This window comes from Chlamydotis macqueenii, chromosome 25 (assembly GCF_036417535.1).
Source record: "Chlamydotis macqueenii isolate bChlMac1 chromosome 25, bChlMac1.mat, whole genome shotgun sequence".
In the NCBI taxonomy this organism is placed as follows: domain Eukaryota; kingdom Metazoa; phylum Chordata; class Aves; order Otidiformes; family Otididae; genus Chlamydotis; species Chlamydotis macqueenii.
This window is the reverse complement of record NC_141580.1, coordinates 5375210-5395723: the sequence shown is the minus strand read 5'-3', so window position 1 is coordinate 5395723 and position 20514 is coordinate 5375210. Positions and strand designations below refer to the sequence as shown.

Below are 20514 nucleotides of genomic sequence, written 5' to 3'. Positions count from 1 at the left end.
ATGTGCTTTGTTCTGCCCAGAGCCGCTCTGGCAGTGCTTTTGGTCATTTCAGTGATCAGAGCGGTCACTCCGCTTTCCGCTGCACTCTCATTCGGTTTCTTTCTCACATCATCTAATGACAATTTATGTGGTGCGATTACACCTTTTGCGTATCAGGATTTCCAGAAGTAGGAAGAACAGAGACGTTTAAAATATCAGGGTGTCTGGGCAAGGACAGCTGAATAAATTTAATCCACACATTATAAATGCGATGGTAGAAGTGTTAAAACCCCAGATCTCCCGAGCCACATAATACCGACATTTCCTATCAGTGAATAAGTTACTTCTATTCCGTACGGATTAAGATATGCAGAGAAACACCAAGTATTAATAGCAGTCAAAAATGCAGAGGTAAACTAATAAATCTAAAATAGGACAATCAAATTTCAAACCAAACTAGTGAAAGCGTAACTTCAATAAAACCTACATTGCAGAACTTTGTGATGCCTCTTCCAATTTTAAAGTTACGGTATTAAAACCAAGACTCATTATTTCAGCTGCTGCACAGCTTTTTAAAGGATAATCCTGTGTGCGTGGCATATTTTGATTATGTTAAAATACTTTAAAACAGAGGTTCTTTTTTTCCGAGGAGCATGCCCAAATGATTTGAACACATTTACTAAATTGCATTGTTTCACAACAGCAATTTTGTCGTACCAGTAATTTAGTAGAACCCGGTGCATCTCCTTTCACAAAGTTAGACTCTAAAATCTCAAATTCATAAATATTTATATTTTAAATATTTAATTTTACATGAATATTGGGTATTCTTAGCATTTTTTTCCTCCTGTTTCCAGGTTTTAGTTTGATAAGGAAACTATTTTTACATCACAATCGTATCTGATACCGACTGGACCCCCCGTTAGACTACAGTCTTTAAGAATCATTATTTTAAAACCTATTTCCAAAAGCAAAACTAAAAGAATTATCGGAAGAGTTGTACACCAGGGCTCACCTGCAGAAGTTAAATAGTATCTTGGCTGTTAATTAATCAGTCTGATTATTTTTTAAGTTAACATTCACCAGTTCGGCTTTACAATATTCTGTCGCTGTAATGTTAATGGTTTAAGTAGAACCCGGAGCCCTTAAAGCAAATTCAACTTCTCGGCAAGGTACAGCTTTAAATACAAATATTAGTAGTTCAAACCTTACAAATAATTAAAAAGAATTAGTGTATCGGCTCTCATACATACAGACCGCGGAGTGTATTTTTGCAGGCAACTGGTGTTTCTTTACTGCTTGCTTACTTCAGCCCTCTGATTTGGGACGCCGCAGCTGTTGGTGCTGTCACACACTTTTTCTTCAGGTTGCACCGTCGCCTGCGGAGCTTTCTCTGGATCCAGTTTTCCAGCTGAAGATTTCGGTAAGGTCATCTGGAGCGCGCACCAGAGAGTTGTACGTGCTTTACGTGTTGCTACGCTCATCTCTTTAATTGCCAAAGCAAGAGCAAACACATCTGCAGGGAGGAAACGGCGTTTTAATCTTTATGACAGCAAGCGCTGTTTGGGATTAATTCACCCTGGCAATGCTAAAACCAGCAGAACTTTTTAGCCCCTTTTTAGCATCAGATTTTGTGTCTGTCTCTTTATAAGGTTGTAAAAGTTGAATCTAAGAAAGCAGTGATTTTTAGGCCCTCATACAAAGGGCACGCGGAATGTAGGTGCTCCTACTCAGCTCCTGCTGAGCTGTCACCTGCTCTCAGGAGCCCCTAAAGCCCTTTGGTCACCTCCGGTTTTGAAAGGACTCCACGTCCCCACGGACTAAAGGCACTTGCCCCGTCCTGTGCGAGCTCGTTGGTGAGTGTTCGCAGCAACCCCTGCAGATCTGCAAAGGGGATCCTTTGCCCGTCTTATTAAGACGGGTGAAGGAACAGCTCGTTTATGGCACTCTATTAAAGCATACAGATCACATTCTGCAAAAATGTGTAAAAAAAAGAGTAAGGTGGTGCAGTGGTCCATTTATTCAACAGCAATGTCTTGATGCATAGATAGTGCTTGGATTTTAATTCCAGTCGTGTGTGAGGAAACAAATTTGACACCCTCTTCTAGGCATCAGTTTTCACCCAGAACATGCTGAAAAAATTTTGGGGTAGGGGCACGCTCACTTCTCTGGGAGCTGGGTCTCACTGTGCTGTACGCTGGGCTGCGTGCCCTTGCCCCCTGGTCACACACTTCCGAGGGTTTGGAAGCAGTGGAAGACTGACTTAAAGTCTGCTCTTCCAAGTCCTTGTGCGCAGTGAGCACGACTGCAGTTTCATTTTATTGCAAAAAGCTGGCACCCACCTTCAACCAGTATTCTTGGATTCGGTGTTCCAGGTGAAAGCACTCCCCTCCTGGCAGTACTGTGGCTGCCTCAGGAAAGGGCAAAATTTACAGGCCCACCCGTATCCCCTCACCGCCCCTCTCCACCAGCTCGCCTGGCCCTCTCGCTCCCCGGCCTGGTTTCTGTGAAACCCGTTCCCAGACACCCCTCCTTCCCTCTGCACAGTGACCACCGGTTCCCCTGTCACCACTGCCAACGCAGCTGGGAGGAGTGGTACAGAACACTAACTGAGGTAGCTGTGAGCAATCACCATGAAAATCCACTTGTCCAACACAAATGTCAGCCATCCTCAGAATTTTAGAGGGCAGCGTTTGGAAGGATAACTCCAGAGACATAAAGGACAGAATACAGAGCGGGGGGAAGGGATTATTGAGCCTTGTGTTTTCAAAATTTCAATTTCCACACCCAGCTTTGTGGAATCAAGGAGAGACCACAGGAATGGTGTCACCTGGACTGCCTAGGAGAAGCTAAGAAATAAGTGACGCTCACATAAGTGACACGCATCTGGACTGGGTTTGCGAGGCAAGGTTTTAGTAGCAGAGGGGCTACAGGGGTGGCTTCTGTGAGAACCTGCTGGAAGCTTCCCTAATGTCCGATGGAGTCAATGCCAGCTGGCTCCAAGATGGACCTGCTGCTAGCCAAGGCTGAACCCACCAGCAGCAGCGGTAGCGCCTCTCTGATAATGTACTTAAGAAAAAAAAAACAACCCCAAACCTGTGCAACTGCAGCTGGAGTGAGAATACGTGAGAGGAACGCCTCTGCAGACACCAAGGTCCATGAAGGAGGAGGAGGAGGAGAAGGCTCTGGGGCACAGATCCCCCTGCAGCCCACGGAGGACCACACGCCGGGGCATGCCGATGCCTGAAGGAGGCTGTGGCCCTGTGGGAAGCCCGTGCTGGAGCAGCCTGTTCCTGAAGGACTGCACCCCACGGAAGGGACCCGCTGGAGCAGTTCATGAAGCACTGTGCAAAAGACTCACGCTGGAGAAGTTCATGGAGGACTGTCTCCCACTGGAGGGACCCCACGCTGGAGCAGGGGAACAGTGTGAGGAGTCCTCCCCCTGAGGAGGAAGGAGCAGCAGAAACAATAATTGCTGAATGAAATGGTAATTGCTGAATGATCTCCCCCTGTTCTTATCTTGACCCACAAGCTTTGTGTTATATTTTCTCTCCCCTGTCCAGCTGAGGAGTGATGTGACAGAGCGGCCTTGGTGGGCACGTGGTGTCCCAAAGCTGTAAGAGATGGCTGGCATTTGGGTCACTACCAGGGAAGAAGGGAAAACCCCACAGTAATATGGAAGAGTTGATTTAAAGTCTTTGGCTGAATGGAGTGCCTGAGAGTTACAGACATTAAAAAGGTCTTTTCTCCCCTCAGAAGATGATCTGTAACATCTATGTCCTTCTGAAAGATCTTGAAAGCTAAGTCTAGCGCAATCTCAAAGCAGAGCTGTCCTCAGCCCTGAAAGGTCTGACGGTTGTTCTGTGTGACAGAAGGCACTCCGTAAAACCCTTTGTCTCATCACTGTGATTTCTTCCAGAACTTCATTAAGTGGTCAGAAACACTTACAAACAACCGTCAGGAATCTCGTACAGTTCCACAACTTCAGTGTGTAACAGGATAATTTTTCAGACCCACGCTGTGCATGAATACAGCTGATACGAGGCAGCTCAGATCCATCTGCTTCCCACTGGAGGAAATCTGTGTTGCAACTAAAGTGGGGGAGCTGGGAGAAGAGAAAACCACTGCTCACGTACGAATTTTGTTTAAATGAAACCTCCTGGAATAGAGGACACAATAGACAGCTGCTGCCTGATGACAGATAGTTAATATCAGATCAGATGAAATAGGTGCTGTGGAAACAAGGCTGCGCTGGGGAACACCTCGAACAAAATAAAACTGTTAACACCAGGAAAGCTTTGCCAAAGAGAGGAGATGCACGGCTTCAGGCATTTTGCTCCAGGCTTTCCCAAACATACAGCAAATACAGTTACCACACTCAATAATTTACCGTTCAAAAAATCCTCCCCAGCTGCCAGAGCAGGCTACCACACATGGCAGACAGCCAGTATGGCGGATGAGAGGCAGACAAAGAACGCGCAGCCCTCCTGGTTAAGTACTCAGATCCCGTTGTGCAGCACCCACTTCTTTCTCTTCTCAAAGCAGCTGGACCAGGGAGCAGATCTCGAGGTCTGCCAGCTCCTCTTTCCCAGGCTGCTCGGTTCCAAAAAGCTCACTGATCTGGTTAAGAAGTAACGCCAAGTAAAGCCTGTGCCAATTATTTTCATGGGCTTAAACACCCAAAAACTCCTTTCATCTTAACAAGTCACATAATCTTCAGTCAAGCTAAAGAGAAACAAGAATGACGGGGAACGGGTGAAAATAAAAATTGCTATAGTGTATCTTTTGAAGTAAACTTGAGAATTACAGAACAGCATGACGGGACACCCCAAAGTAGTAAAACAACCCCTCTAATTCAGTTGGGGAAAGAGAGGCAGGAAGTGAACGGAAGATTCTCAGGAATGTAAGAAAGCTTCCAACACAAAGCGGCAGTTCAGAGCATCACAGGTAGCGGGAATTCATTCTGCCTCTCATCTAAGAGAGAAGGGAATCTGCCATTCTGCCTGTGCACTACTGACAGATTAAGCTGAATATTCTGTGTATTTTGGATACCACGAAGAATAAAACCATTCTGAACAATGTATTTTTGTGCATCCATCCAAAATAGGGTTTGTATTTTACATCAATCTATGACAGAACATGCTTCAAGAGGAGATCTAACACAAGGCCACCTCGGTCTCTTTGCACAGATTCAGCCTGGAGATACCAAGGAAGTTCTATGTGGAAATGCAGACAGGGCTAGAGGGGTGACGGGAACAGGAGTATGAGGGACAGGGAGAAGAGAAAGGCACTACCTTAGTGTCATCTCCAATCCCAAACTGCATTACAAGAAAAACCCCAAAAACCAAACCCCACTACTTGCTTAAATAAATGCACTCCAAATTGATTTATCCTATTTATCTCTAAACCCCAGTTTTAGTGTCCCCTCAAAACCGTCATCTAAAACCCATTCAATCTGCCCTTCTCAAAGCTCTAGACACTGAAAAACAGAGTAAAACTTTAATACAAAACCCCTCGCACATTGTTTTAATAGACTTGCAATATGTGTAGAATTTTTCAGCTACCTTATGAAAGTACGTAAGCATAGTTATACCTTTGTAATCCTGGCATCTGGGAGCTCCTTGCCTCTGTCGATTGGAAGCATTTACAATTTCATCTTTTCTACGTGACTGCACTACATGAATTACCTCCAGATGTTTATCAAGAGCAGTAGAAATGTTAGCATGAAGGGGAGAACTGCGAAGGCGCTCCATTTTTCCCAGTAAAGTCACAACCTAATGAACATTTTACATGTTACAGGAGTTCAAACTGTACTCATCTAGACTTACAAGAAAATTAGCTAGATTAGGAAGAACAGATTAATCATAACCATTATTTTCTTTTGAGAACAGATCATGAACAAGTTTTAAATTCTTACCTAGGATTTCTTCTTCTTCAAAACCGAAGCGGTAGAATACCTGGGTGTGCACAGCACAACAGCGAAGCTGAAACACCCAAATATCAGGACACCCAGCTTATCAGTTAATAGTGGATATACGCAACTTTGAGACAACCGTGTGACAGGAGGTGGTTCCACGACAATGTGCGTTCCTCTGAACCAAGACCGCCGTGGTCCTCCCTTCCATCAGCACTGCTGCAGTTATCTGGGTGAAAACCAATCCCTCAAAGACCGGCCAGTTCTCACCCAGATGATCTCTTTGTGCGGTGCCACTGCAAAGCAACGGGCAAGGCGGGAGAGCAGCAGTCTCTGGATTGGCTAAAGCTGCTGCCATGCGCGTAGGCTGGCTTCCAGGATGGATACTCAACACTAAAGGAGCTCTTTCAGGGAATATTGAGCACAAACATTCAGAAATAATTCAGTTTTGTTTAGTCAATTGAAAATCTGCATCTTTGTTGTCTTGTTTATCTTACAACAGTCACATTACTATGAATTTCCCCTTGGTGAGCGACTCCTCAACCACAGTTCACTGACCACTCGAAGAACCCAGTTACTGGTCTGCAGAATAAAAATAAGAAACAGAGGGTCTGGGAGCACAGTGCAAAGCAGCGTTCTCCATGTTTCCTTGGAAGAGAACAACTGTAGGCTTCCCTAGGAAAAGGACTGGCTTGGAGTTTTTAAAATGTAAGAAAGGGCGGCTAACAGGGGCGTTTGAACCAGGACAACTTGTCCAGCCTGCCCCAACTATCCTCAGAGCAGGCTGCTGGCCAAGACAGTTATTTTGGTAACAGCATTCACAATAGCAGAGCAGCCTACTCCTTGCCAAAGGCTCAGGAGAGAGCATTCAGGAAGGAGGAAGCTCCTGCTGCCATACTTGTCCTGCTCTCCCTTAGATCTGGCAAAAGCCTGGGGGGAAAAAAAAAGACAACGTAGGCAGGAATAAACTGTGCAAGTTCCTGTGACAGCAGCAACAACCAGTACACTCAAAAGGTGATGTTTCACATTTGTAAGGAAGCTGTGAGTTTAAAGAAAAAGTGAAGGGAGAAGAGAGAACTTCACAGGAACAACTGAGGAACTACTAGGACAGGAAACTGAAGTAGGTAAGATTGTTTGAAAATCACTAAACTTGTTTCTGAAGAAAAAGCCAAATTTTAAGGAATGGCATCGTAGGATTACATAAGCAAGTGAAACGAAGTAAGATACACCTGACAGTCATTTCCCAGTCTTATTTAATGGTACGTCCATCCACAAAAGGACTTAGTTGTGAAGACCTGGTTTCAGTACAACCACCTCATCCAGTGGGATCCACAGCTGACAGTTAAATGCCTGTATTCTTTACACTAAGCCTGGGAGAACTGCCAGGTGTCTAGAAGCAAAATCCAGAAAAGTCTGCAAAGCTGGGCTGCCCCAGCAACCCAACAGGAACCACTGAAGGCTCAAATGCTTACTCTTCCATCCCCTCAGGTTTTTCAGAAGCTCATCCTGCATTCCCAAGAGACGCTTGCTTCCTTCCACTCACGACTCTGAGGCATTAACTAAACCTGATCCTCCCCTCCAAAGCACAACTGATCCCTTTTGACTGTCACAGGGCTTGGTGAGCAATTCAGATCCTTCACTGGGAAAAGCAGCAAGCTACCAGCGATGCCGAGGCTGACTGCTGGAGTGGCAGGGTCTCAGCAAAACAGTCAGCAGAGGCACGGACCCTGCAGTCGAGAGCTGAGCACAGGCCACAGGATAAGGGCTGACATGTTAGGCCCAGCTTTGGTGATTATTCTTCACAAAACAATATGTTTGGAGCAGGGACTATAATGCTTTCCCCAAGCCCACACAGATACCCTCACTACTAGAAGTAAGCTGGTATTTCCCCTCTCTGGCAAAAGTCATTACCAGTCCAGAACAGAAGAGCTTCAACAGGGCGGGCTGAACGTCCAGCCTCAGAGTACCCCACAGCGGGGTGACCATGCCGTTCTCCACTCACAACGGAGCTGTGGATTTGCATCTCCCCACACAAGGGAGATGAGGCACACTCTGTAGAGACAAGATCCTGGTTTAAAGTTTGTTCTCTGACACTTAAGTGGTTTCAGTAGCTATTGGTGACATAGTGAAGGAAACTGCTGTCACCTCTCCATCAGCTATGCTTTGGTCTGGAACCGAAAGCAGCTGCAAGTGGAAGTCTTAAATGAGAAAACTAAAGTGTGTGACCACCAAGAGGATTTAACTAGACGCTCCACACTACAAAGAGTTAATCTCATATTCAGCCAGCTCTACTTCCACTTGAACCCCTGTACCAGTGTTTCTCTTTGGCCATCAATGAACTCTTTGATGTTACAACCCAGGTTTAACTGCTCCACTAGGCTTTTAAGCATCCTTAAAACGACTTTCAGCTGCTGCCCAACAAGTGTTTGAGGTTCTATACCCGGAAGCTTGGTTCCTCAAACGGCTAGAGAAAATTCAGTCACTTTTAGATGCAGTTTTCAGTACTAGGACAAGGACAGGCAAGCCTTCTGAAAGTGTTCTTTTAGGGTTCATAAACCAGCAACTTAAAAAATGTACACCAAGTCTATCAACACATCTTTCACTACGCTCTCTACTCAGCTGTATGAAGAAAACCAGGCAGTTGCATAAGACAGATTTCAGCAGGGAGTAAGCAGACATGGCTCCACAGCCTCCTCCATCTGTGCGAGACCAGCAGGAACGACTGCTTCTTACAACTGCCGCCCTGGGAGCGGCTGAGCTCAGCAGCACCAGTTCCTCCAAGAACCAGCATTTCTCAGAACAGCTGCTGCCTTTAATCCCACATCCCCTCACAGGGGCAGGCTTCGGTGTCTGCACATTCAGCCCACATTTCTCCTCCTTCTGCAGCGTAAGCGTCCTGGCTCTGGCCTCTCAGCCTCCGAAGAGCTGTTCTGCTGGCAGCTCAGACCAGCTCTGCTTGTGCTCGCCTCCTCCCTCCAGTCTCCCTTCCAGAATTCTGCGCAGGCTGCTGCCTCACAAAGAAGCACGATACTGCACACGGGCACCATCGTTTGGCCACTGAGTCACAGGCAGCCCAAAAGACACCAGTCACGCTTGCCCAACGGGTTGCGGCTGTTTGGCTTAAGAAGCAAACTAGTTACACAGAAATGCTGTCCGAAGTGGCACCCAATAACCATTCTGCATTAAAAATACAAGACTCTCAAGCAAATATATACCAAAGTGCTACAAACATTAATTAAATTTGCTTTTTCCCCCACAAATACTTCCTCTAATATAGTGTCTGCAAAACTACAGTGAACACTTCTCTGCTGAGGTGCTCAAAACAGAAAATCTCAGAAGTCAGGCACCTCTTAGAGCTGTGCAAGCAGTTAGGGGAGATGACTGGATTCTGGCATCTCATGAAGGCTCTTGTACTAGAACACACATCCTCCTGGCATGGAGGCACGTAAATGTGAGCCTCGGCTACTCATCGGGTTCCCTGGTAACAGCAGCAGTGAACCTGGAGCTGTAGAAATTCTATCAGAGACTGCTGAAATATTATTCCTTGCATAGCATTTAAGAACAAAGCTATTTTGGGAAAACCTGCTCTAATCACCTTATGTATCTTACATTGTACGATAAGTTCAATAGGTTTTTGTTTTGTTTTTTTTTTTTTTCAGTCCTACAACTCACTCTGGCTTGTTCACGTAGCTGATCCACAATTAAGCGATCAACTCTTGATGGGTTTGATGTCAGCCTTGGAATCGGAGTGTTGTTTGCACTGGAAACCTTTTTCCCTTGGAAATTCTTAGCAAGAGCTGATTCAGTCTGCAGGAAAACAAAAGAATAACTCCCTCAGATTGTAAGCTGCAAAGTGTGCTTTATTACAGAAACAAGAAAAAATATCAGATACACAATTTCTTTCCCTTAGGGTTTTGGATTTTTTTTCTAAAGCATATAATGAGGATTCAGGCATTTGGAATGACAATCACCTGTTTTAAGTGAACAACCGCTTTACTCAAAGCGTTCAGTTAAAGTAATTATGCCAACATAATGTGTTTCAGAAGTACTATGTCTTCTCTCACTCTGACTACAGCCTGTACTAATTTTGCCTGTAAATAAAATGGAGGCAAGTTAGAATTACAAGGCAAAAAAGAATTACTAAACAGATATGGACCTCACCCACAAAATTAAAATAAAATTGTTTAAGTCAGCAATTAACCTACATTTTGTACAGATTACTCAAACTACAGAAAGCTTTTTTTTTTTGTTTTGTTAAAATGAAATCGTATTTTACTTAGCCATCAGAAAATTACTTTGAAACCTGACTGCAAGACTTAAAATCTCAGTCTCTCTCACCCCGTTGTTATGTTGCTCTGGAACACCTGTTAACAATGTATAGCTAGCTAAATCTGTTTTAAAACTGCATTTCTTAGATTGCTTTGCGGCGGTTCACATGCAGCTGCAGCCTCATTTTCTGCACATCTCCCCCTCCCCGCACTTCTCAGCACGCGCCAACTCTTTCTCTTTTGCGCTTCTCATCGCAAGCCTCCACATCAGCCTCCCCTCGTCACGTGAAGCTATTCCTCTCTCTAACGCCTCTATTCAAAGCACCAACCGGCTTCTGTCAGGAGATACTTTGCCAAAACCCCCACTGTGTTCCATCCCCTGACAATTAGGTTTCTTTCGGTGGACTGGCACAACCGAGTTTCCACAGAGCAGCTGACATCCAAATGGCCCGGCCCCATGATTCCCAGGTAACATTTCGTGAAGCTTCCTTCTCCGAAGGGCACAGCCCCAGATCGTTTTTGAATTTCAATACCTTCTAAACTGGGGAAATTAAGACAGCTTTTACATTCAACAAGGGCAGGCTGAAGAACTTCCGCTGGTGACCAAAAGGAGCAATTGCTCTAAGTAGGGCTTCACACAGAACTACCAGAATCCTTCTTCAGGGTAAAAAAAAAAAAAGAAAAAAAGAAAAAAAGTGCCCCTTCAAATACATCTTAGGTTTCAAACATCAGGGAAACAGGAGGTGAGAATATCTCATTGAAAGAACTAAAAGTGGAGGGCCTAACTCTTGAAAGGATTAAAGTTTAGTCCCAATTAAAAATATAATTAGTGGATTTGTTTTCACTGTTTGCAGATACATTGTATTCATTGTATTAAAAAAAGAAAGAGTAACAGGGTTTGTTAGGCATACAACACACCTTCCCCAACGCCAACCCAGAGACTGCAGAAGTCACTGAATTCCTGCTTTAAGTGCAATGTTCAGCGTTATGCTCCCAGCCAGGCTACAAACCTTCAAAACTTCTGTTTTCAGTCACAAACATACAGGGAAGAAAACTCTCTTAAACTTTGAAACCCCATGAAGCATTTCAACCCATAACAAAGAACTACCCATGATCTCTAACTGGTCTGAGTAGGATGAGATCTAAATCAAATCTGCATACAGCACATTCTTTTTTTTTTTTTTTTACCTTCTTTCTTTCCTTCTCCAAAGCTCTCCACTGTTCGTAACATTCTTCTAGTCTAACATGAAGTTCGCTGACAGGCCCACTACGGGTTTTAACTTGCCTTTGAAATCCAAATGCTGGTACAAAACCAGAAAAAGAACTGTCGCCAAACATCTTGTCGTTAAAATAAGGGTAGAAGTGTTTTAAATCATCATGGGAGAACAAGTCGTGAGACTCCATCAGAGGGACAACGGAATGGCCAAACAGGCGAGCTGCTCTCAAGGGGAATGCACTTGAACCAAGCTGCTGGTTACGTCTGAAGTCACCCATCATGCAATTGCTGGGAAAGCTCGGAGCCTGCAGGCAAGTCGCAGGACTGACGGCGTTACTGTCTCCGCTCCCCTGCCTGAGAGTAAACTGGCTCCGAGATTCCATGAAATCCTGGTACATGTTCTGCAGCAACCCGTCTGCATGTTTGTGTCCTTCCAGATCACAATGCTCGCTCTGTGGCTTCAGTTGGAAACTGTGTTTGTTCATATTTTCCATGATCCCAAACTGCTGAGCTGAATAATTGTCACAGAATCCGTTTGGCTGCTTTAACTTCTTTTCATTTAAATACTCAATGAGATTCTCTTCTCCACTCCTAACCAGAGCTTCCATGCAAGCAGCACACCGAGCTCGTTCTGCAGCATTATAACCAAAATCAAGACTTGAAAAAAATGAAGGATTATCTTGACAGTACTTGTGAAATAAATTACTGTTTAAAGGGAAATTTGAAGATAATGGAAAAAAATCATTGGAATGGCTGGAGCTTTTTCGAAAAGCAGGTAAATGATTATTCAGTTTCAACAAAGGACTTGGATTCTGAAAGGGGACAGAAGCAGTGGTTTTGGTTTGAATGTTCATCCAAGCTGGCCTTACATTAGGACCTGCTGAAGGGCTTGCTGAGTTTGGTAATAATGGAAGTGATTTACAATATTCAGAATTCTGAAGATCGGACTTGGAAAACTGCTGCTTTTCTACCGCATTTGCACAGTCACTATTCCCCGGACAAGTTGCAAGAGATTTTAGTCCGTATTCAAATTTTTGCCCAAAATCAGTGCAGAATGAAGCTTCATTTGCAAACTGTTTTTCCGATAGAAGCCCTACAGCTTTGGGAAATGTAAAGTTTTGCTGATCTGAAATTGCATCTTCTATTTTTCTCTGAGTTCCCGATTTCACTTGAAATAATTTAGTGTAGGGTTCTGTGTCCAGAGATGGTGCCTCTGTGGTTCCATTTACTAACTTTTTATTTTCTTGGAGGCTACAATTGGTGCTCTTGTTAGGCTTTGCTTTACCAGCATGAGAATATTCAGTGTATCTACCATAATCTGCGTTTTCATTATATCTGTGAAACTGCGGAAGAAATGTTTCTGCCCGCTTTTGGTGCAACTGCGCATCTGCTCCTTTGGGACACACCTTCTCCCTTCTGTAAGAATAAGCATCGGCTCCTGAGTCTTTGATTACTTCTGAATACCCAACTTGGGGTGTAAAGGCGTTTTTTACATATGGATAGTTCTGATATGTGGGTGTTGTCTTAATATTCTCATTAGACTGCATGTTGCAACAGTTGGCATGATCATTCCTAGAAGGGTACAAACACTGCTCTTCAAGGTCTATGCCAGGAAATCCGCGATAACATTCCTCTACTTTTTGTTGTGATGCAAGATTACCACTTTGCAGGTACTGCTTTTCAGCAGCAGATACAGATTCGCTACTATAAAACCCCTGTTGCGAGACAGCTCCAGCAATTGGTCTTTTAGCTTCAGGCAGCAGGTCATGGTGGTCTGCGATTCTGGTTACGTTCACGGGCCACACGGACTTCAAGTTGGAAGGGCAACTCCTTGAAAAAGAAGAAATATACGGTTAGATTCTTATCTGTGGTGCTCCTCTTCCAGCCCCCAACGCAGAGACAGGTTTAAGAACCCAATTCTTCACCAATAATTTCTCTTGATTGACTCAAAGATGTCTTACTCCAACTTCTATCCACCGCTGCCATCTTTGCAATGTCCCTTAACGAGCTGAGCACACTGATTCTGCCTTGGCTAAGCCCACCCATATACCCTAGGAGCTACGCACAATGCCTTCAAGCTGCAAGTGATACCAAATTATGGTCAGCCAAGCTGTCAAGAGATTTACACCACCAAAATACTCCTGGTTAAGCACCAAGCTACGATAAGCATACTTCCCAGACTACCCACAGCCTTTCAAAGCCATGCCCTAGCACTCCAGGCAAAACGCTTCTCTGTATCCTCCTGCTTATTGCTTCAGAATCGCCTGTTTTACACTGGCTTACACTGCTTCCTGCAGGTAAATCAAGAACAAGCATCTCAGCACAGTTCCCTTCCTTCCACTAATTACCGTGGATTAACAGAGGACAACTGCTGCCTGTGAAGGAAAGCTGTAAACAGACGAAGTGAAAAATAGCATTGTGCCTGGAAGTCATTACAGTCACAGCCAAATTCAGCCATACTGAAAACAGAAATCCAACCTTAGCTGTCTGAAGCACAGGAATTAGTAAGCTATCTCTGGATCAGGATTGACTCTCTCTGAAGTTTTCCCTCACTTCAGCCACATAACTCAGCACACATACAGAAATCATTGGAATTTCAGGAGAAGACAGAAAGGAAGAGTGGTGCCTGGCTTGGAAACCTTGAGAACTGGGTTCCCTTTCTTATCTTTTAGATAAGAATATTCAGAATCTAGAATATTCAGATTCAGGCAAAAGACAGTGAGCTCTGTAAGTATCTTGGCGATGCTGGATCTGAACCCTTCTGTATCAAGTTATTATGACTATCTAACAGTTTATTCTTGTGCTAGAGTATAGGTATATTAAATCTGACATTCAGATATTGAAATACTGCTTACGTAGCACTAACGTAAAAAAACATTCATTTTGCATGGAATTCTTCTCTCCTGCCAGTTCAGGAAAGTGTGAAAGAGTATGATTTTTGTGTTTTGCATCTTCCTTCTCTGAACTGAAATCAATTAAGAAAGAAACCTGAAGTCTGAATTCAGTCTTCATCTAAAAAAGAAAAATAAGCCAAGGCACATGTTCAAGGAGATTTATGCTAATACAGCGTTTCCACAATGCTTGTTAAGGATGTCTTTATAAAACGCCAATTAAAAAGCTCTGTATATGCCAGAAAGCCAGAAGCTACCATGTAATGTGAGTACCTAGAGAAAAGCTTTCAGGTATCACAAGCAAAATATTACAAGATTAGGGAGAAGGAAGGGAAACCGTAAAAAGCAGGAGGACTTGCCAGTAGCAGATGCAAAGATGACTAACAGAACACAGATACCGAGAGCAGCGAGGGTAGTTTTTGTCAGAGGAAGAGAATGCCAGCAGTGCTTGCATGGCAACACACTCACCCCTCAGCACAATATGGCTGCGATTTATCTTGTTCTTCCAAGATATTAGACACGAGGCCATATAAATCTGTTTCACTGCCATAATCATTCCTTTCAGGCTGAATCCTGAAAACAAGTTGCATATTAATTAAAACAATTACTTCACGCAAATGAAAAAATATAAGCCTTCTACTCCTGCAACACACACATTCTCTCTCTGTCAAAACTGCCTACCTGGACTTTATATTAATCTGAGAAGCGGCAGGCAGCTTGGTATCATCTCCACAGGTAGACCACGGTGCGTACAAAAGGGAAGAGTCCACAGGTGTGGAGTACTCTGATGCTGAAAGGGAGGAACTGTAGGTCTGAGGCAGCTCTACGTTTTCTTCATTCTGCATTTTATGTACAACAAAAGCACCAATTTTAATATTAAACACATCAAATTGTAATTTTGTCATTCTACACAATTGTAACTGCGTTCACCCTTGCAGTAACCAGAGCCTGAGAAGCAAGCAAGGCATACACTTTATGACACAATGCTACAGGTAACTCCTGCTGGCGACTACTGCCCAGTGCATACATGCATAGGAGTAAAAATTTCAGGCCATGTCAGCCTAAAACATCCGTATCAGTTTCTATCAGTCAGGAGACATCCCCTTCCCTCCAGTCATTACAGGTTATTTAAGCTACTGAAGAAAACTTACAGCCAATTCTTTTCTAAAGGAAAGGTCTTCTACTCAGTTGAAGTGAAAAGTAGCAATCGCTTGTTTGGTTTAAACATGATACGTTTTCTTAGCTCTTACTAACTGAAAAAATGAACTGTGTTTTCACAAGGTTAAATGTCAAGGACACAGGATATACTCCTTTAGAGAGCAAAGTAGCCTAGCAGCTACAGAGAGCAACACACAAAACCAGGTTTTATTCCCCGTAAGGCTTTCTGCCTAGCTATGGACAGGTCTCTACTTCATGTCTCAGCTCCCCATGTCTGTAAAATACTTCTGTAACCAAAAAAGATGCCCAGGTGCTAGACTGCAGGACATGGAAGAGCAAAGCCAGACAAGTCTCAGACAAAATAAGTAACAGATCTGTTACTAAAGGTACTCGGAATGAGTTTTCATTAATTTATTCGAGTCTTTTACCTCAGTGAAAGTTTATGGCTGTGAAAGGCAAAATGAAAAGGGAGATCTGATGTACTTAACTGTCCTGGCATTTTCTACTGCTCAGACTAAGAACTCCCTGCTCAGCGGCTGGTTTACACGAACGTGGACTCTACATCTGTGGCATGCCACAGAAATATCTGTTACAATACCCGAGCTTCCCCTTCTTACCGACTTCCCAGTTTTCCTCAAAGTAGTCATTCGCCCCTCACTTTGTCTATAATGGTTTATGCCAACAGAAGAACAAAGAACACAGTAAAATACTATCTTACTAAACAGCACATACTCCATCTGTGGCTGCATTAAAAAAGTCACTGTCCTTTCTGATGAACGTTACAACAATGGAGATTTATTATGAACAAATTAAACACGGTGATTTATGTTCTCCAGAATAAGCAACTGTATTAGAAATACTTTTTGACCATATTGTTTACAAGCAACCCAAACACTGACACAGATATAAAAAATCAATTTATAATCAACAGAACCTGTGATTTGTAGCAACCATACAGCGAGGCAGAGCCTGTCATTACGCTACTGAATGCGTCAGTCAGCCTCCCGCCAGCTTCTGCGCTACTCCAGCAGCGACTGCCACCTCTGAATGCAACTTTAGGCTGTTCAAGACAAGGGAAAAAAATGGTAGAAGGATATAGTTATATACAGACCTGAGAGTTGTGGATTTTATGCCAACGTGAACTTGTCTAACACTAATTTACCTGTGGATTCTGCTCATCTGAGTTTTCAGGTAGTTAGTTCTACAGACTGACACTAAAGTACTTTCATATTTTACCCTTAGAGAAAAGCTTCACCCAAGAAACCACAACAAATTTGCAAGGTGTTTAGAGACAGTGGAGGTGCAGATGAAGAGGAAACCTGCCTTCTCCCCATTCACACCAGCTGAGCTTCCAAAGGGCTGAACCACGCCAAAAGAACACCAGCTACAGAAGAGGGAGATCGATCATCCCTTTCACCAACAGCAGCAGAGGAGTCCTTTAGCCTTCCATGCATTGCTACACACCTCTCGTCCTTTCACCACTGTTCCTACTGCATCGTTCACGTTACACCAAGGCACGTATGTGCATTTTCAGATTTCAGGAGCTAGAATGTTACTACAGTACACACACTGGGAGCTATGGTTCTCCCATTCTGTAACTATGGGAGAACAACTCCACCTAAGAAATACCCCTCTCCCGCGCATCAGCCTGCAAGTGCTCAGAAGTAGGTGACCAGCGGGAACAAGGAATGAAGACAAAATAAGAAGTCAGGCATCTTTTCTTCCCTTCTTCAGAAGGTGAGGCACACAATGAAAATTTAAAGTTAAAAGAAAACTGCTAAAACCACATTTAGCTCACAAGTAAAAGTTATTTGCATAATATTTAAAATATCACTGTAGCAGCTCATTCGAAATGCTTACTAAATTCAAGTTTCACAGGACTAGTGTTCTTAAAGTATTCTGAATAAGCACTTCTTTCTATAAAAAGTTGTTCATCTATAGCTACCTGAGGATAACAACAGATTTACATCCAACGTGTGTGGTCTGTAGCACGATCTTCCTTCTAGTTTACGCCGCAGGTACACCGATGTATTAACACACCAATTTTCTCGGATACATTTTACAAACACATGAACATACAAAGCCAGAATTAGCACGTAGCACAGCTCCATTTCTTAGAATCACAGAATCACAGAAGGGTTTGGGTGGGAAGGGACAATTAAAGCCCAACCCCCTGCCAGGAGCAGGGACATCTCCAACCGGATCAGGTTGCTCAGAGCCCCGGCCAACCTGGCCTGGAACGTTTCCAGGGATGGGGCATCCACCGCCTCTCTGGGCAGCCTGGGCCAGTGCTCCAGCGCCCTCAGTGTAAAAAATGTCTTTCTTATATCAAGTCTGATATATCAATTCCTTCTATTTTAAAACCATTACGCCTCGTTCTTATACCACTGATGCCACATTTCCAGTCATCTCCTTGTCCCGTAAGGACACCCAGCACTTGTATGAGTTGTGATCTCAAAGACTGAGGAAATGTACAGGTACAGTGTAGCTGCTACAGGTTTGGGACACCCCCCACACCCACTGAACCACATACACTCAGGTTTTTTCCCACACGGAACTTTTTCAGGACACTGAAAAGTCTTTTCTCGACACTTTCGAGCTCAGTCTCACAGCACCCATTACCACAAGGTAGGCCCAGGCCCAGACGGCCCTGCACAGGAGGGCTCCGCGGCACCGAGAAAAGCCTGCCCGCGGCAGCAGCGGCGGGGGGATCGGCACGAAGCCTCGTCCGGCCTCAGCCCCGCTCGGTTACCGGGTCCGGGACAGCTCCAACCGCCGGGTGTCCGACAGGAAGAGCCGCACAGCTCAGCGTCTCCCCAGCCCGCGGCGCGGCCCCGTCCCTCACCTCCATGGGCCGATTCCATGGGCCGCACCCCCCGGGACGGCGGCTGCGACGGCGGCTACCGGCAGCGCGCGCGGCCGCCTCTCCCGCGCGCCACCATGACGCGGCCACCTGAGGCCGCGGGCGGCCGTTACCCTCGCGCCGGGCCCACCGCCGCCCCGCCCCGCGCGCTCGAGGGGATTGGCCAACCCCTGAGCCTCCTAACCAATGAGGAGCCGCTGGGCTCCTTCGCACCTCCCCGCACCGCGTGACCCTCGCTGTTCTCCATGCGGTTACGGGACAACGAAAGCCCACGGCCGAGTCTCATGGCAACAGAGCTTTATTTCTATTGGCCCCTATCCGCCAACACCCAGCCAATGAAAAATCGCCTCGCTCACGCCTCCCGCCAATGAGGGGTCACGGAGGAGTTGTTCACCCGGTGACCGCGCCGCAGCTTGAAGCGCGCTGGGTCCCTCCCGCCACAACCCGCGGGCCCGAGCCCCGAGCGGGCTCCCCTGCCCCGGGAGCTGCCCCAGCACCTGCCCCGAGAGCCGGCTGGCTGGCACCCGCCCGGCTGCTGTGTCGGGGCAGCGCCTGAGGGCAGCCCGGCCTCTGTCACCGAGGCTGCCCTCAGCTGCTGCCACCCCGGCTCCGCGCTAGGACTGTCCTGCCAAGGCCCAAACTGCCTCCGCACCTCCGCAGTCCCGTGCGTTGCTCACGGGAGCAAGAGGAAACCTCCATCACCGGTGTCTGCAGGCCCCCGGCCTTGCACCGTGGCTCCCTGCCTGCGGTGGGGCCTTTTGCTGGGCTGAGACCCTGCTGGGGAGTCACAGCGCTGGGTCCCCCTGAGCCCTGGGGCTGCCGGGTTGGAGGGAGAAACCACGGGAAACCTGATGGAAGAGAGCCCAGGTCACGCAGCGGGGTCACTACAGTGCCAGCCTTTGTTTCCTTATACTTCTCATCCTTGCTGCTGGTTTAGGTACTCTGCCAAGCGTACGAATATTGCTGTTTTCACTAAAAAGGACTAAGGAAAACCTAAAAGCCCTGAAACCAAACCATACTCTTCTTTTCATTTCTCAAGCTATTTTGCTTTTCAGTTCCCAAGCTATTTTTACGGAATCTAGGGACATAATTTTTGCTGCCATGTCTATTTAGGCAGATAAAGGCAGTACACAGATAACTTAATGACGATAGAGGCATATTTTTTTTGGTGTATTGTGAGCATTTGTCTGGTAATACATCTCTTTTATAGCCCGGTGCTAGCTAGCCTCCAGCCTCCTTACTCCTTTCCGTGTGCTACCAGCCGGCAGGGTCGCAGGGAGGTTAGCAGGGCGAGCCTGGGGGCCCGGATCCTGCCCCACGCGCCCTCCTAAACCCGCCCAGGGAGCAGGGCTGCCCTGCCGCCCCGGGGATTCCGGCCGCAGATGTTGTGTCTGCTGGAAGCCGGAGGCGAAGGGCTTGGCTCCGTGGCGTGTGCCATCCCCCCTGCTTCTTCCGTTGCTCCCTGCCCTGAGGAGGGGCTGGCTGTGGGGCAGAGCTTTGGGGCTGGCTGCGGGGCAGAGCTTTGGGATGTGCCCTGGCAAAAGCACTGGCCCGGTTCAGAGCCTTGTGCCCAAAGCTCCTCACGGTGCAGTCCCTGTCACCCAGGGAAACAAATCATGGCTGGAGCTCAGGACCAAGCCAGGGTGGGCTGGGGTCCCCTTTTGGTCCTGGATATGAAAAGGAATGGGTACTGCCTGTGTTTGGTTTCGGGAGCTTTTCTTTGCTTTTTTCCCCCTTCAACATGGTGAAATGCCATTTTCCCTTTTTGAGTTGGGGGAGCCTGGCCGCTCCACTCTCACTGTCCCCTCAAGTCACTGTTTCCCCACAAATTTGGAGGTTGTATTTCCAGCATTTGTTTCTGGAAGAGACTCTTTCAAGGCCACACGGCAGAGATTTGTGAAGCTCAGAGCAGAATTCCCCCAAACTGATATTGTTCAGCCAGAGTTCCCTGCTGGGGGTGCAGCAGCACCAGACCCCTCCAGGGAGCACCCTCCAGGCCAGGCACCTTTGCCAGCTGCAGAGCAAAATGCTGATTCAGCAGATGCAGGTGCTCACCTGTTGGTCTCACGGGGGAACAGAGGCAGGGAAGCAAATCAGCCTGGTAGTTCCCTGCCCGAAGCCGAGGGGTTATCTGCCATATTTAACAACCGCTTTTCAGAAATGTTTCCCTGGTGCGGTGATTCCTGTTGGGGAAAGGACAAAGACGGACAAACTCAGCCGTGGTA

The 20514-nt window shown here is 46.0% G+C and overlaps 1 protein-coding gene across 1 annotated transcript; it reads right to left on the bottom strand.

Annotated features, from left to right (window-relative positions):
• Window positions 1-1271: 1271 nt before the first annotated feature.
• MEIOC (meiosis specific with coiled-coil domain) lies at window positions 1272-18277 on the bottom strand. Its single transcript, XM_086766434.1, has 8 exons — window positions 18179-18277; window positions 16361-16486; window positions 14950-15107; window positions 14737-14841; window positions 11350-13207; window positions 9566-9700; window positions 5573-5753; window positions 1272-1495 (listed from the first exon to the last, which is right to left on the bottom strand). Exons 1-8 carry the CDS (start codon window positions 18275-18277, stop codon window positions 1272-1274), a joined length of 2886 nt encoding a protein of 961 aa, XP_086622560.1.
• Between the last annotated feature and the right edge of the window lie 2237 nt (window positions 18278-20514).